This window comes from Mesitornis unicolor, unplaced genomic scaffold (genome assembly GCF_000695765.1).
Source record: "Mesitornis unicolor isolate BGI_N332 unplaced genomic scaffold, ASM69576v1 scaffold594, whole genome shotgun sequence".
Lineage (NCBI taxonomy): Eukaryota > Metazoa > Chordata > Aves > Mesitornithiformes > Mesitornithidae > Mesitornis > Mesitornis unicolor.
Genome location: NW_010181817.1, coordinates 27,690 through 44,765, shown reverse-complemented (window position 1 = coordinate 44,765; position 17,076 = coordinate 27,690). Strand labels below are relative to the sequence as shown.

Sequence of the window (17,076 nt, the reverse complement as noted above, 5' to 3'; positions counted from 1 at the left end):
TTATAACCTGTGGTTTCCAAATCATCGTCGCTGCCTGAAAAAAACAGCCTGTTCTCCCCCAGCTAAAAATATTTTTCTCTGAAAACGTGCATAAAATACCTTCACTTGTTCTGAGGCAGAACTGGGGAGAGGAACGTCTGTGTGTCTCCTGGGGCTTCAGGATGCTCACCTTGCCCATGTGTGAACCAGAGCTGGCTGGGCACTGAAGCTGGGCTTGTGACCTGCTCAGTGCAGCATGTCCTGGACCTAAAAGGTGAAAACTGCTCAGAAATGATCAGAAAGGGCAGTGTGATCTTTTAACTGGTGGTCCCAAGAGGGAGAGGTTGAAGGATGTTCAGCCATCAGCAACTGAAGCATCAGATCCCGGCTCCCCGGGTGCCATTAATGAATAGAGATGAAGCATCCTAATCCAGCCTGCCTTGTCCTACACCATATTTGAAGGAGTTAATGGACAAAAAAAGGGTTAAAATTCCTCTGCAAATATCCAGGTGGGTGTGTGCTTCACACACTCCAATGCCTGAGCATCACAGCACCGCCTTGGCTTTTTTAATAGCAGTTGCAGTGGTAATACAATAACACATTACGTGAGAGGTGAAGGGGTGGGGGAATGCTTCTAACAACAGGGAAAAAAATCAAAATGGAAATAAAAAGATCCTTGTGAAGTTGTGCTGCCTGGGAGCTAGGGAAGCAGCCACTGTTAAACCAGGATAAATACACCGGGGTCACTAAAAGGAAGAGCTGGCATCAGGGTTTTTTGGAAGGTTTAATAACAGCCGCTACACCTGGATGCCTTTTGTGAAGCCCTTGGGCACTGTGGTTTTCATTAAGGGATTCTGTGAGGTGGAGCATGGCCAAGGGAAGGCAGGAATGAACAATGGCTGGCGGTGCCTGCCGTGCCCTCAGCAAACCCGGAGCCAACCGGAGGGACGCCAGCCCGTGCTGGCAGAGGAAACCCCGGCTCTCCAAGCCCTGATGGTTGGCCTGAAAACCGAAGTCCTCTCCATGCAAAGCCAAGAGGTAGATGTGAGCCCAGCCTGTCCATCTGACCTCTCAGTGACACCCATGCCCTGGTTTTCTGCTGCAGCTACGGTGAAGCAGAAGAGAGTGGTTCCTAGGAGGCTGCTTTCCTCAGTGCTGCGAGGTTGCAACATGAACACAGAATCACAGAAGATTAGGGATTGGAAGGGACCTCAAAAGCTCATCCAGTCCAATCCCCCTGCCGGAGCAGGAACACCCAGATGAGGTTACACAGGAAGGCGTCCAGGCAGGTTTTGAATGTCTCCAGAGAAGGAGACTCCACAACCTCTCTGGGCAGCCTGGGCCAGTGCTCTGTCACCCTCACTGAGAAGAAGTTTCTTCTCCAATTTCAGTGGAACCTCCTGTGTTCTAGTTTGTGTCCATTACCCCTTGTCCTATCATTGTTTGTCACCGAGAAGAGCCTGGCTCCATCCTCGTGACACTCACCCTTTAAATATTTATAAACATGAATGAGGTCTCCCCTCAGTCTCCTTTTCTGCAAACTAAAGAGACCCAGCTCCCTCAGCCTTTCCACATAAGGGAGATGCTCCACTCCCGGGGGTAAGGAGGGCAGGTTTTTCATTGTGGTGCTGCCTGGATTTTGCAATGAGCATTGTGGAAAGTGCCCGGTGCCCTTTTCTCAATCCCCCTCAGCTACTCCATGGCAGAGATGAGGATGCTTTGCCCTCTGGAATTTAGTGCATCTTGTGCGACCCAAATTCTGCATGTCTTAGGTGGCCTTTTTGATCTTGAAGGTCCAAAGCTGTAGGGGGGAGGTCCTGGAATGGGCTCTGGCAGAAGCTTTGTGAGGGAACAGGCTCTTTCCCCTGGCACTGACACCTGCACTTTTCTAATGAAGAGAGGACAGTGAACCTCCAGGCAAGGAAGCTCAGGGGTGTGGATATGAGGCTTGGAGAACAAGTGTTAAATCAGAGCACAAGTGCAGCATCCCAACAGGATTATACTGTGGAGCCTGTACTGTTGCAAGGGGTGTTATCCTGTAAAGAGACAACCCCGAGTCCAAAAGCAGAACAATGCTTTGATCACACCAGACAAGACTTTTTCCTCTTTCCTTCTTCTTGGAGTTGGTCTCCAACCTGATGTCTGCCCCATCTCCCACCCCTTTCCCAACTCTTTCCTTCCAGGACAATTAGTGAAGTGTTTGGTCTTTCGTTTGGATGAATAATTAATTCCCCAGCTTTGTGAATGATTCATGTGCCATATGCCACAGCGACGGGACATGCCTGACATCGGCACCTCATACAAAGGGCCATGCCGTTTCCCCAACCGCGAGGGGTTGGGATGGGCGATGAGGGAAAAGGCTTTGTGCTGCTGTGTGTGGGTGCTGGGGGTATGTAAGGTGACCCCTGGGCAGGCAGACCCACACCTCTGGCTTTAGGGGGACAGGCATCCTGCTTTCTCCCGGTGCGGGATCCAGCCCGCGTGCTGCTCACGTGCCTCGCCCCGTCCTCTTCCCTGGTGCTTGGTTTCCCGCAGCCGTCGTGCTGCGGAGTGAGTCAGTCCCTCCCACACGGCTGCTGGTCCCGGGGGACATCGCCACCCTTCCACCCTGCGTGGTCCCCGGGGGCTCCTTCTGCAGCCCCCGACACCCCTGCTCTGCAGAGCTGGGTGCAGAGCTCTGGGGCTGGGGTGAAGCCCTAGTCCTCCCGAGGGGCGAAGCCTTGGGCCAAGCTGCAATGTCCCCAGGTGCCATTTCTTTGTGATGCCATGGACCTCGATCTGGAAGAGGCGTTGTAGGGTAAAAGCTTGGCTAAAGGAAAGGGGAAAGGGTTGTTTTCCACCATGTTTCCTTACATGTGGAGGTGGCATCACTCAGGCTTGGGTGAATACCTCTGGGGTCTCAGTCCTTTCCTTTGGCATGCGTTCAGCCAGCTCCTGCGATGCTACGTGGTTGCATGTGCTGTGTTTTAATTTGCGAGTCTGCCTCCTGGCAATGACTTTAGGTTTCCACCAGGTCCTGTCTGTGCAAACACTGTTTCACTAGCATCTTCCTCCCCCTCCCAGATTCTGCATCTGTGGAGAGGCAGGGACTGGAGGCGGGAGGGAGGCGCAGGGTGGGCTCGCAGGGGGGATGCTCCACCGAATGTGCCAAATTCTGGGGGCTTCTACGGGAAACAGTGATCATTTTGTCCCCAGGATCGAAGGCTGGTGAAGGCAGATTTTGTGTTCACACTCATCGCACTTTGCAGGGAGTCGTTGGTGCCCGGTTCAGGGCTTTCAAAGCTGCCAGAAAAGACAGGCTCAGCAGCTTCGCAGCAGTGCAATCCACTTGTGTCATGGCCCCGAAACCTAGAAAGAGCAAGTGAAGATGATGGAGGCTTTGAGGTTGCTCTGAACTGTGCCAAGGGCAGGACTTGGGCCTGGTGTCCCCATCCCCTGGCATCCCCAAAGCAGAGCCACTCTGCTCTGCTGTGGCATCCTCAGAGTGGGGACCCAATCCCACTGGCCCTGCCTCGAGTGGGGTTTGGACCCAAGAGCCTGGAGTCCATCTTGCTACTCATGCTGCTGTCTACAGAGAGGGCAGGGATTGATTCACTGGTAGAAAAGGGCGAGAATGGGGTAAATTTATCAGGTAACTTACTTTCCCTGAGCCATTTGACCAGTGTATTAATTATGAAGTAGTCTCCCTCGTAGAGTCAGATGGCAGTGCAGGCCTTCAGGGGCCTTTCCACTTAATTATAAATATTAATTTGCGCATCAGCCAGCCAGCCAGCACCCTCCCTGCCCCAGATTTGGAGCTGAGATGAGTCTGTCTCAGCCCATAGCGCCCTCCAGGACCTGCCCTTTGCTGGGACGGCTTGTCTGCGTGTGCCTCTGCAGTGGGTGGCAGTGCTCAGGGATGCTCAGGCTGGGGCAGGGGGCGGTGAATCTAGGATTCATCTGATCATCTGGGCGTTCAGCTTTTGCTTGGGGCCCCTGGTGTGAAGCCCTTTGCAGTGTGCCCTGAGCTATGTGTGCTGTTCCCAAGGGCTGAGGCTTTAGGGTTGCTGGTGCCACTCCATTAATGGGGATGGGGGTGGATTTGATGTGCAGCCCCTGGCACGGACAGTGGGGGCATGGCAGGTGCTGTCGTGTGCGATAATGCCCAAATTTGGTGCTTGTTCTGTGCTACTAAAAGGGCTTTGCGTGGGCAGGGGCATTGAGCATCGCTCATGGTTTACTCCGCTAAGACCCAAAGAGCAGAGAGTAATTTTAAATGTGATTATTCTGTTTTTTTAGTTTGTTTGTTTTGCCCCCTCCCTCTGGGAAAAGAAATCCATAGGTGCAGGTCTTCAGCTGCAGGCGAAGGCGTGCGCTTTGCTCAGCTGCTGGGAGCTGGAGCGGTGCCGAGGGCTGAGCATCGCCCCGCCGGCAGCCAGCCCCAAAGCCTGCAGGTGCGGCGGGCCCAGCGGGAGCTCGCCCTTCGCTCCGCAGCCTGCAAATAAAGAAAATAAAATAATCATCCTGGTTGCAAACACAAAGCATTGGATTTATTTTTATTTTTTATTTTTTTTTCCCCTGAAAGCATGTTTTTGTCTGCCGGTGATTGCTCACTATTCAATTATACTTTGGGGATTAGCATATATTTCCCATCCTGCCTTCTCTCTCATTTACATTCTTCCAATAGCTCCTCTCTGCTCTTTTCTCCACCTGAAGTCTCTCTTCCCCCTTTCCTCTGAAGAAGTAAAAGTAACCCCTTTGCCTGGGTGACCTATAAAAACGCCTTCACTTTTTTTCTTCTTCTTCTTCTTCTTTTTTTCTCCAGTACATATGATGAAAAGCATGAGATCATTGGGATTTTTATAGCCCAATCTGGCAGCTTTTTCAAATAACTTGGATGGTGAGAAGTAATTTTAGTTTGGGTCCTTGCCTAAAAATAAAGAATAATTATTAGCACATCAGACATGGATATTGTAAGTGTACGAAAAGGGTTTAAATTGTTCTACAGATACTGGAGCTGCCGCCCTGTGTCAGTACATAAAGGTCTGTCACTGCCCGAGTCTCGTCTCTGTGCCACATGTCCCGAGGAGCTGTAAGAAACCGTAATGTGTGTCAATAAATAAATCTGGAATGGGTTGTGCTCTGTGATACGAGTGGCACTCTGGAAAAAATAAAAAAGAAAAAGCATGCTTAGAGGGTTAATAAGCAATTAAGGGGTGCGATGCTGAAGTCCAGAGCAGGAAGGTGTGTTTTGAGTATTGTATTTATTAATTACTGGTAACACCGTGGTGGTGTCTGTGTGTGCTAGTGAAGTCTGGCTATCTGGGAGAGGTGATGTCTGTTCCTGGCAGCCGCTGCAGGGCTAGGGAAAGGCAGACAGAAGCCAGGTTCGTGTGCCTGGCAGCTTGCTTAGCTTTCTCCAGCCACCTCAATTGGTCTAAAGGTGGTCTGGGGCTGCTCAGACCCCGCTGGGAGGCTCTGGGGTGATTGGATGCTCTGGAGTGGATGGGTTTGCCGGGAGCTGCGACTGTGCTCACAAAAGGATATGCAAGCACCTATTTCGTAGTGGTGGGTTGTCTTTCTGTCGTCAGTCGTGAGATGAGGCTGCAGAGCAACCAGCTCGCTCTGGTGATCTGTCCAAACCCCCTTGCAAAAGAGCTCGTGATGTCCCTTGTCCCCCAGAGAGGACAAGGAGCATGTCACCTTGCCACAGAGGAGTCCCATTCTTAGCAGCTAATTTAGAGCGCGGGGAAGTAGTGCCCTGAAATCGCCTGAACCTTGCCTGGAGGCTCAGCGTGACAGCTTCTGAGCCCTTCAAACAAATCTGGGTTAGCAAAGGACTTTGCAGCCAGGGCGCTCTGCTCCCCTGGACCGTCCGTGCCTCAGGTGCTGGTCTTGCCCCGGGCAGGAGATGTGCGGTGGGGCTGGGAGCGGTGATGGCTCCACCTCCATTGCTCTGTCCTGCTGTGCAGGACCACGGCTCATGCTCCTCTGTGAGGGTAGGAGAGAGATGGTGATGCCAGTCTGCTGCCAGGAGCCTTCCAGATAGACTTTTCACTGGGCTTGTGTTGGCGAGCCCTCAGAAGATGGGCTGGAGCCTACGTCCAGCCCAGGAGCATCCCTGTCTCCTGGAAATTCCTTCCCCCATTTCTTTGGGAGGCTGGTTAGATGCCAGGCATCAGAATATGAGGAGCAAAAGCTGAAGAACGGTCTCGGGGTCTCGTAGCGTGTCCTCTATGTTGGTATTTTGGGGAGCAATGGGTTACCCTGCTCTTGCTGGCAGGTTGCATGAAAGAGATGGAAGTGCCTGTGCTCTTCTCTCTCCCACGTGCTGCTGAGTGGCCATGCTTTATCATAGTTATTGATTTCGATCTTACAACCGATTTAACAACGCAGCTCTCCCTGGCTTCTGGGTGCTCCTGACTTAATTAAGTCCCTTTTCTGCTCTCCCGTCAGCCCAGTGGGTAGCAGGGGCTGGTCATGGGCTGAGGCACAGGCACCATACCAAAGTGGGGCTGGAGGAAAGGAAAGTGCCATCCATAAAAGATCCCCATATATATTGAGGATAAGAAGCCAGATACATGGGGAGTTGTGGGCGATGCATCCCAATTGCTTCTGGGGCCAGGTTTTGCATCTAACTCCTTGTGCCTGGAGCAGGGAGGGAAGAGGAGGCTGGGAAAAGGAGTTGAAACAACCTGGTTTGCTGATGTGAGAGTGTTTCTGCTGCTGGGGTATCCTAGGAAACCCAGCCACCTTTCTGGAGGGGCTGGTTGGTACCTACCGTACCTCCGGGAGAGGGGGAGAGAAAGAGTGCTAATTGCTCAGCGCGCCAGAGAGCTGCTCTGGCCTGTAATTAGATGAATTAGTGGAACAATGACCCAATTTCCCTCGGTTTTTGGATTGCTGCAAACAACTTGGAGGTTGCTGCCTCCCTCTGTCCCGCTCTCCTCCCTGTCTCCTACTCTCCCATCCCCTGCTCCTCTACTTCGGCCCTCCGTCCTCCTCCTCCTTGCCCAGCACCTGAGACCCAGCCCAGATGGGAGAGGAGGCCACAGGCTTTGGCACTGCTGTCGGTGCTCCCACGGCTCTGCCAGCATCCCCATCCCCCCGGCAGGTACAGAGGCCCTGAGTATTTCCACTGCTGGACTTGGTGTGCACCGGCTTCCTCCTGCCCCAATTTGTTTTTCAGAGAAGGGCTTGAAAAAAAAAAATTTAACTTTGTGTTTTAAAAGAAAACCTCTGGAGTCCTTCCCGTGCCTGCCAGTTGCCTTCCAAGGTCATCAAACTTTCATTACTATAGATTTTTGAATGCATGTGAGGTTCTCGGCTCCTTCTCGGCAATCCCAGAGGTGGGACTCTAAGAAAGCTTCGTATGTGGAAAAAGCCAGAGCAGCTGATGGCTGGAGATGCTGCCAGCGGAGCATGGGTGACCATCAGGGGAGCGACCCCCATCTCTGGGGCACCACCTCCAGTCCGTGTGCCTGTTGCCTGGAGGAGAGGTTAAACTCATGCAGCTGTGATGAGCACCGTGATGGCAGCGTTGAGGCCCCAGAGTGTGATTGCAGGACATGGGTGATGGTCAGCGCTGTGGCATGGGGCTGTGCCCAGCCATCCTGGCATGTAGGGGGCATTGATGGGGGCTGTCAGGGCTGGGTGGCCCCTGGATGGCTTTGACTGACCAGAGTGGCCCATGGTGCCTGGCTCATGGGGGGACTTGGGCAGTGTTGACTCTCTGCCCAGGAACACAGTGCTCCTCACGGCTCCCCTCAGCCTGGGATGGGAATGTGACTCCTGGCATGAGGGTGACCGAGGGCTCTGCCTGGGGCAACTGTGTGCTCTTCCTGTTTGCCTGCAGCATCCTCGCCACTGCTGGGACGCACTTCAACACCCACGTGGACCTGCGGACGCTGCGGGCCGTGCGCGTGCTCAGACCTCTGAAGCTCGTCTCAGGCATTCCCAGTAAGTTGGATGCTCCTGGTCTTCCTCTTGGGGAGTCTGCATCCATCCCCAATGCCCTTCAGAGACAGAGGGGTCCATGTGTCACCTCAGAGACATGGGGTGCTATCAGGGAAGAGAGGGACAAACCTCCTCATGTAGTGGGGGCTCTAGGATGGCAGCATTTGGTGTCCCCGGGTGGCATTTCCCTCCATCCAGCCCGCTCTGTGCTGGTACAAGGCTGGGCTTGGTGTCTCACTGGGGCCCACCGGCAGCTCCGCTTCCCTGCCCAGAAGGCGGTGGGTGGATCCTTTCAGGACTGAGGTTTATTCAGGGGAGACTTCAGGTTTTTTGCAAGATTTCATCTGCTGGCACGGGGATAAATAAAGAAACTAGGCTGTTCCCGGCGCCAGTCCTCCCATCCCTCACACCCTGGGCACCGGCTGGGCAGTGTGCCGGATCCGTGTCTTTAGGGCAGTGAGGGGGATAGAGCTGTATGGGCCATGTCCCACCAACTCCAGGTGGAATAAGGGCAGCCAAGACACCAGAGCAGGACTCTCCTGTTTCCCCTGGGGTGGTGCTTTCCTCCATGGCCCTCACCTGCCTAAAGGGATGCTCCTCTGGTATCTGTCTGATGACCGTCCATCCCTTCTGCACACTGTCTTCTTCTTGCTATGAGTGGGATGGATGTGCCCCAGTCAGGTGGTTTGCATCACTGTGCTGAGCTGTGCCCTTTCTCTTCCCTCCCAGGCCTGCAGATTGTGCTGAAATCCATCATGAAGGCCATGGTGCCTCTCCTCCAGATCGGCTTGCTGCTCTTTTTTGCGATCCTTATGTTTGCCATCATTGGCCTGGAGTTTTACAGCGGGAAGCTGCACCGAGCCTGCTATACAAACAATTCAGGTGGGGAGAAGGGCTCTGCACCCAATTTGCACCCCTTGGGTAGAAAACAGCTGGGATGAGCACATGTGGCTATCATAGGAAGCCCAGGGCTAAGAAGATCCTGCATTTTGCTTCGCTCACACCAGGCATCATCTGGTTGCGTTCAGGTTGTCCCAGTTTCTTATGGGAGCAGTTTGTATACAGCCAGGGCTGGTCCCAGTGGGGTCCCCTGCTCTGCCCCAAGCACGTCTGTGTTCAGGCTCTTCACCTCACCTGTCCCCTGCCTCTCTCTTACCTCTCTGCTGTGTGCTTGCAGGTGAACTAGAGGAGCTGGACCCCCCCCATCCATGTGGGGTGCAGGGTTGCCCCCCAGGCTACGAATGCCGGGAGTGGATCGGTCCCAACGACGGGATCACGCAGTTTGACAACATCCTCTTTGCTGTGTTGACCGTCTTCCAGTGCATCACCATGGAAGGGTGGACCACAGTCCTCTACAATGTGAGTAGTGCTGCTCTATGGTTAATTTGGGCAGCTGGGCACGGGGATGGGGAGCTGGAGATGGTATTCCCGCATCCTGGAGACCTGTGAGATGCTGAGTTTCCTTTGTGATGGGGTTGATCCTTCCAGTTTGGGCAGGAGATGGGGAATAGAGGCACGTGTTACATGTCTTTGGGCAAAGGGAGCTCTGAGGGCCTGGCTTCTATCTCTGGGCTGGTTGTGCAACTCATTACAGAGAGCAAAACCTTGTGGGCAGGGGCTGCAGGAAGACTCCTGCTCCAGGGCTGTCCCTGGGGAGCAGGGATGCATCCTTCCTTCCCTGCTCCACCTCTTGCGCTCCTTGGGGCAGCTCTGTAAGTGTGGACATGGTTTCTGAGTACTGCTTAACCACTCTCCCTGTGAATCAAGTGATGGATGTGCCTGCATCCCTGCGGTGGCCTTGGGAAGCTCGGGAGCTGGGCTTGGACCCCCTGCCTGGAGCAGGGGCAGCGTTTTGGTGTCTGAGAGAGAGCTGAGACCTTTGATATTTGTGCTGCAAATGGCTGTCAGCGCTGATGAAGCTGGGCTGGGTTCCTGTGGTTTGCAGCCACATGAAGTTGCTGGTGCCCAAGCCGTCAGGGTATGCCAGGAGCGACTCGGGGGCAAAACTGGAAGCAGGATCACAAAGTGCGATATCACTGTGGGTGATGGGATATATTTGTACTTTTTAGCTTATAGGCTGGAAGCAACTGTACCAGTTCTGTTCCCAGCCTAATTTCAGCATCAATTTTGGCGTCATTGCACCGGGAATGTTTTTATACCCTGGTTCCCATAACGCCCGGAGATTTGCGGAGTGGTGTTGCTCTGCGGGAGGCACGTTGGATGGCTTGTGATGGGGAAACATGCTTCAATAGTTACTTCATCGTGAGCAGAAATGCTGGGTTTTAACCCCAGGTGAAGGCACAGCACTGCGGTGTTGGGGTGTCCATCCTGGGGTCCTTCTAGGGGTACAGGATGGTGTGTGTGGCCAGATGGACCATGAAACCCAGACTGGGGTAGAAAGGGGAGAGTTCATGGCAAGGGATTGACCTTGCCATGAGGATTTGATTTTCCCCTTCCTAGAGGAGATGGTGGTGTTCAGGATCTTGCTGCTTTGGCACAGGAGTTAGGCAGACTTTAAACACCTGAGTGTTCAGACCAAAAAAAGTCCATTTGTCTCTGCTTCTGGTGTATCAATGGGATTAGAGACTTAACTACAGTGCCTGTTGCCCAGGCACAATTGAGTATAGTGGGAAAAGTGTTTTTTCCTGCCTGGTGGTGTGGTTGCCTTGCCTTTAGCACAGCTGGGCTGCTGCTGCCTGCTTCTTGCACCGCTGCGCCGCAGCCCCTGCGTGCCCAGCATGGCCCATGTCTGGCACTAGTGATGCCCTGCACCTTCTTTCTTGTGTTTGTGACTGTCTCCCTGCAAAAGCCAGGGCTTGCTCCCCGTGTCACCTCCTCCCCATCCTTTGGTGCCTACAGCAAATTGCAGCAGTGCTCTCTATGCTAGAGCCCCAGCTGCAGCGTGTGAGGAGCCCATGAGATGCATGGACAGGCAATTTATGGTCTGATTGACCTCAAGGGTTTGTACTGGTGGTTCCTGAGGAAAGTCTGGTCTCCTGTTGTTTAGGATGTCCTTACTGGAAAGGCTGGAGCTGATCTGTTCAGTGTCTGGGATTTACTGATCCACCGACTGGATCTTACTGGGTGGGAAGGCCGGGAGATGCTGCTGGGAGTGCTGGAAACTGAGCTCTGCAGGACCTACCCTAGCTGTTAAATCAAGGGCTCTCTGAGGCACCTGGGGGGCCACAGCCCCAGTATCCATAATCATAATCATAATCATCATAATCTTCTCAGCACCAGTGACCACGCTGGGCAGACACGCTCTGTTGTGACGTCCTTAATGGCCAGGACCACAATATGTGTCCCTTTTCTGCTCCTCTGCAAGGAACCAGCTATTACTTACCTATAACAAAGAGGATTAGGGACCTTCCTTGGTTTTAATTGAACGAGGATTGGAGCCTGGGTAGTAAAATGCTGCCGATTCCCTTTGGGAAGGCAGTGAGGGATGGACACAGTTCCCAGCACTGTCTGGCTGAGCCTCTTGCCCTCCTTGGGGCCATGGGCTGTCTTGCAGGGTGCCTTTGGCCTGCAAAGGCTCTGGATGCTCTGTCTTTTTGCTGCTCAGAGGCAGCAACATGGGCTTCTGCCTTTTCTTACAAGAGAATGGACCAGTATGGACCTTGGCCAGCACATACCACAGTTTTGGGGGGATTGGTGGAGGAGCCTCTGCTTTTCCATCAGAGTTAAAGCAATGGGAGGCTCTGTCCTTGCAGGCTAACGCTGCAGCCTTGCAGGGGAGAGGGAGATCACAGGAAAACCACTCGAGCAATCTTTCAAAGAAATTGCTTACTGTAGCATTCCCATGTCTGACTGTATCATGATTTTAAAATCCATTTCTCCACAATTTTACTGGGTCTAGAAGCGTGGCTCTCAGAATTTGTAGATAGCATCACAAAAGCTAATGGGCCCAGCGGTGCTTTCCATGCATGTTATGTCATGGACGTGCTTGCCTTTCACCTTGTTTTCATCAACCTTGCCTGTGTGAAATGCTGTCTTGCTAGGTAGACATCACAGTATGGGTTAAAAAGAAAGCCTTAAACTGTGGTGTGTTACAGCTTTTACAGCTCCCGTCCCTGGAAGTCTGAAGGACTTGAATTTCTTTTAGAGAGGAGTTTTAGCTTTGCGTCTCTGGCTGTCTCTGCAGTCCAAAACAGGGGCTAAGCAGTCTTTTGCTTTTCTTCTTGTACTGGAACAGATTCCCCATCCCTGGGCTGGCTCGAGACCAAACCTGATTTCTGTAGAAACCAGAGGGAAAAATAATGCTGGCGAAGAGGCTGGCTGTCCTACTTCTCCGCCTCTGCAGGCGTGCCGGCACCGGGCAGGGGCTGGGTTGCAGTTTTATCATTAAACAGTCATACTGGGGTGCGGGAGGGGGTGGCAGGGCTGGTGCGGGGCTGCTGGGGTGTGCCATAGGGCTGGCTGGGCACAGCATGGGCGCTCGGTGGCGTGGGTGCCTTTGGGTGCTCAGCCTGGCTCCCCCAGTCCTGGAGAGCAAATAGGAGAGGAGTTTGAAATTGTGATTTCCTCTGAAATGCTGGCTCGAGGGGCTGTATTTATTCACCAAGCTGGTTTATTTGCATTACTGTTTGGAAGCTCTCAGCTGCTGTGCTTGCAGGTAGTGAGGAGGAGCTTGGCTTTCCTCTTTCTCCTCTTTCTGCTGGGAGCTGAGTTGGGAAGAAAAGCGCCCGTGACAAGCATGTACTGGGGCTGTGGGCTGGGCTTGGTGGGCTCTGTGGGGAGAAGGGTCAGTCCTGCCTGTTCCCTTGAGTGCCTTGGCTGGAGCACTGCCATGTGCTCTCCAAAGAGCGGCACAGGATCCACAGCCAATAGTTGGGAATTGGTGTTAGGTTTGTACGGGACAAATGAAAACATAAATGCACGGAGAATGCCACATGGCCAGATCCTGCAAAGAGATGACTTGACTCTGCACGGGGCCATGGCTCTTGGCAATGATGGCTAAAAAAATTTCCGTCCTAGGCACAAGTGCTAAAGTAGGGCTCGAAAAGTGGCCATGCTGCTCATTAAAATTGCATGGTGAGGCTTAACGGGAGGTAGCCAGACACAGTTGCTTGCTATAAACCCAAAAGACGTCTGGTGGCACAAGGGATTGGGACTATAGGGAAGCAGGAGGGCAAAAATGTACAGGGAGCTTTAGGAGATGGCTTTCCTGCTGCAAGGAAGGGGGCTTGCAGCCAGCGTGACTCAACTGGCACTTGCTGCTGAGAGAGGGCAAGGGGACCCCACCCTGCGGGGGCCTGGCACTGCTGTGGCATTCGGCATCTCCTCTAAATGTGGTGTGCAAAAGGGTCAAGATGAACCTCGCCACGTGTGAGATGAACCTCACCACGTGCGAAGGGAACCTCACCACCTGCACGGGTCCGGGTTTCACGCTGCTGAGCGTGGGAGTGGGTTCTCAAAAGTTGGCTTGAGCTTGTTTTGACCATGAAGTGACAAACCTGAGATCTTCAGCTGAAGTTTTCAGCTGTGGTGAAACATCTGTCCTTTTTTGTGAGATGGGGCCTGTTCAGGCAGCCCTGACTCGGGGCGCTGGGAAAGGGAAAGGTGTTAAATCACTGGCTGTGCTGGAGCACATGGATCAGAGCTGGATGCAAGCCTCGACTGTCCTGCACTGGTTGAGTGATCCTGGAGGGGCTCAGAGGACGAATCTGTTGCAAAGCAGTTATTTTTCCTTGTGTATGTGTACAAAATTGCTCATTACTTGTTGGCATAAATTCCAGGGGTGTCACGGTCATCCTTTGGGATGCTCAGCACTCAGCTGCTCTCCCCAAAACACCTATGTGTGAACAGTGTGAGTGGGATCTGAGCATCACACTGGTCTGGGTGTGTTTCTTCTTTTTCCTTTTGGAGAGCGAGAGCTTTATGTGGGACAGGCAAGGGCCAGCAAAATTAATGACTGAACCAGAGAGGTGTTTGCTCCTGTTGGGTTTTGCTCAGACCTGAGATGAGCTGGGAAACCTTCGTAAGCCTCAGTGCTTCCAGGAGCTACTGCAGCTCCTTGGAAGACTGGCACCTGTCCCCTGGGCTCCCTGCTCCCAGGGAGAGAGGCTGGAGAGTGGAGGAGGTGGGAGGGATGGCAAAAGAGGGAAACCACTTGGCTTCTTAGCCCTGAATGCCCTTTGATGTCGCCAGGCTGTCGAGCTGGAGCGCTTGCAAAGGGAAAAGAAGTCCCTTCGTGTGTGTGTGTGTGTGTGTGTGGTGTTAAGTTAAAACACAGCACACAAAATATTCTGTCGGGGAGGTATGAAAATTTAATCGACACCCAGTGCTCTCAGCAGCTCGGTAGCAAGCACAGATCTTAATGTCTCTGCAGCTATTCTTGGCGGCTCCTGGCCATGTGGGCAAAGTGAGGGTGTGCTGGGGGGAGGAACAGGGGCTACCAAAAAGTCCCTGGCGCTTGTGTCACCACAGGACAGAGCCCCTTCCTGCTTCTTCCTCTGAAACATTAAACGCTGAGTGTTTTAAATGCGATTAAGTTAGGGAGGACTTTAGAAAGGAGACTTCCAGTAACACCCTGAAAGATTTAAAGCCTTCCTAACTTTTGAGGAAACGAGCTGTTTTTCCCTAAATGGCTCCTGTTGGTGCCCGAGCTGGCAGCTCGCACGCTGCCAGTCGTGGGTGCTGGAACCCATCCCCGGCGGGCACGTGTGCAGCAGCCAGCCTGCGTTACCCTCTCCTCCCTCTGGAAGAAACGGCTCTTTCTCTGTGCTCAGCAAAGCCAGACCCTCGCCAGCTTGCCAAATGTTCCTGCCTTTTTTATTTTTTTTCTCCTTAATTCCTCCCTTTTCCCTCTGTGTGTGTGTGTGTGCTGAAATGACACAGCAAGAAACAAACCGCGTCTGCTGGATCCCCAGCTTTGCAAGGCGTGTTCTGTCAAAAGCGCCCTGCCTACACTCTCCTCCCTGCCCGCGCTGCAAAGTCTCGCTCCGAGACAGAAGTCGGGCAGCTGAGGGGCTGGTGAAGGCACTGATGCTCTGGCATCGATGATGCTCTGGCACTACCCAAAAAGTCTGGGATCAAGGATGAGAGATGGCAGGGCATCTTGGTGCTATCTGGCCCCTGGCTCTCATCTTCATTAAGCCCAGGGTCTGTAATTTCATTAGCAGGTTTGGTGCTGGAAACTGTACTTTGTAAAGCTGTTTCCATGCCTCTTCGTTGGTGTCCATGCTGCCATGCATCAGGGTTGGACAGAGGGTGTTGGGGTGAGTTGAGGTCCACTACAGAGGTCATGCATGGGTCTGTTGCCCCAGAGCATCACAGCCAGAGCTGGGGCTGTTCCTTTCCGAGCTTGCAGTATGCTTTGAACAAAGCAGGGATCCAGCCTGGCAATCACCAAGCCCCATTGAAAACACACCCAAAGCTGATCCCATGATCACAGCTGATGGGGGCAGCTGATGGAGTGCTGTCACTCGGGGCTGGGGAAGGTGCAGGAGGGGTCTGGGCAGGGGGAAGATGGGGGTTTGGGAGCGAAGGTCGGGGGGGTCACAGCAAGGGATGAGCTGGGGGAGAGGAGGAGGAGGTGGCACGCCTGGGTTCTGCAGATGGATGCTGGGGCATCTGGGTGTGATTTCTCGGTGGATCAGAGGAGAAGAGAGCAATAATTGGTCCCTGGGCCCATATCAAGTGTTTTGAAAACACTTGATTTTTAGTAACGCTTCTAGCAATGCATTTTTTTGTGTTCCATTTAGAAAACATAAAAATGAAATATTTAGGATTTTATTTCCCTGTTTCCCCACACAGCCACAAGCACACCCATGCGCCACGGGCTTTGCTGGGCTTCCTGCTCCCCTCCGTAGGCACATCCCTTACCTGCTGCCTGCCCTTGGCAACCCGGAGCACCCCGAAAGGCAGCACTGCAGGCAGGGAGCATTGGGTGAGAGGTGTCCACTGTGCCCGGAGACCCTTGTACGTGACCATGGCAGGATGCGTCCCACCGTGGGCCAGCCCTGGCCCTGCAAAGGAAACGTACCAATTTCCTCATTAACCTGATTTGGTAAAGCAAAGTATTTTCATTCAGATCTTGTGCAGTGCTGAGGTTGCTGATGGATACCAGGCAGGTCTGGCAGAGAGTGAAGCATGGTCCTGCATGCAGGAGATCAAATTATTGCTATTAAAGGGAAGAAAGAGATCTGTTACTGCACTGGGGAGAGCAGCGGCGGGTGTTGGGGTCTTGAAGGAACTGGGTAGGCCAGGGAATCTGCTGTAAGGTATTTTTTTTAATTATTTTTCCCTCTTTTTGCTGGCGGATGGAGATTCTGGGGCCACTTCTGCCTGCTTACATGTGTTTCTGAATGCAGCAGTGGTTTGCAGGGAGAAGCAAGTTGGAGACCATGGAGGTGATGCTGAGGGGATGGCATCAGCTGTGGTAGGGGCATGGTGGGTGTCATCACCAGGCAAAGCTCATCAGGAGTTGCCAAGCTGAAGATTTGACATACGGATCATGGGAGCTGTGGTGGTTTTGTACCCACTGTCCCAGCAGGTCTGCTCTGCCCCCACAGTGGGCAGCAAGCACCTGGGAAGTGCTGGGGAAGGCAGGTACAGTGCCCAGGGTGAAGCCTCCTGAGATCCTAGCTTTCCCCATCACCCCTAGACCCCCTCACTAGGGAGCTCTCCATGGGGTGAGTGACCTCTTGCAGAGGACCACAACAAGAGCAGGATGGGGCCACCCATGCCACTGAAGGTCCCATGGATTTCCCCCTTGCCCCGTAGCACAGTGCTGCTGTAGCCCTCGAGCACATAATGGCCAGCTGGTTATAGCAATGAATGTCTATTACCTCAATCTCATTATGTGCCTTTTTGGTCTGGATTTAGACAGAAACCACAGGGTCTTTCTCTTAATACGGATGAATTTTGAGAGGGGACTTGACTGCCTATCAGTTGATGTTGGCCAAGCTGGTCGTGGAGGTCCCCTGGACACATCTGCTGAGGAAGAGGCAGAAAACTCCCCTTCTCTCCAGGGAAAGCCTAAAGTTGGGAGGCCAGGCCCATTACTAGACACCAGAGAACCAACAAGGGTGGATCACTGTGTGAATGAAATCCAGCAGTTCTCTGTGTCCTGCTGCTCCCCAGATGAGTTGAGTGCCCTCAGCTTCTGTCCCCAGTTTCCCTCTCTGAGCTGGTGGACAATGAGTGGCCATTAAAGGT

The 17,076-nt window shown here is 53.2% G+C and overlaps 1 protein-coding gene across 1 annotated transcript in view; it reads left to right on the top strand.

Moving 5' to 3' along the window:
* The window catches only part of LOC104539872 (voltage-dependent R-type calcium channel subunit alpha-1E), a gene marked incomplete at its 3' end in the record, with an annotated part of 54,280 nt that overhangs the window by 12,412 nt on the left and 24,792 nt on the right, over positions 1 to 17,076 (top strand). The window contains exons 4-6 of the mRNA XM_010183529.1: positions 7,814 to 7,917; positions 8,644 to 8,796; positions 9,092 to 9,273. Of these exons, the coding sequence (XP_010181831.1) occupies positions 7,814 to 7,917; positions 8,644 to 8,796; positions 9,092 to 9,273 (439 nt within the window). The remainder of the gene's footprint in view (positions 1 to 7,813; positions 7,918 to 8,643; positions 8,797 to 9,091; positions 9,274 to 17,076) is intronic.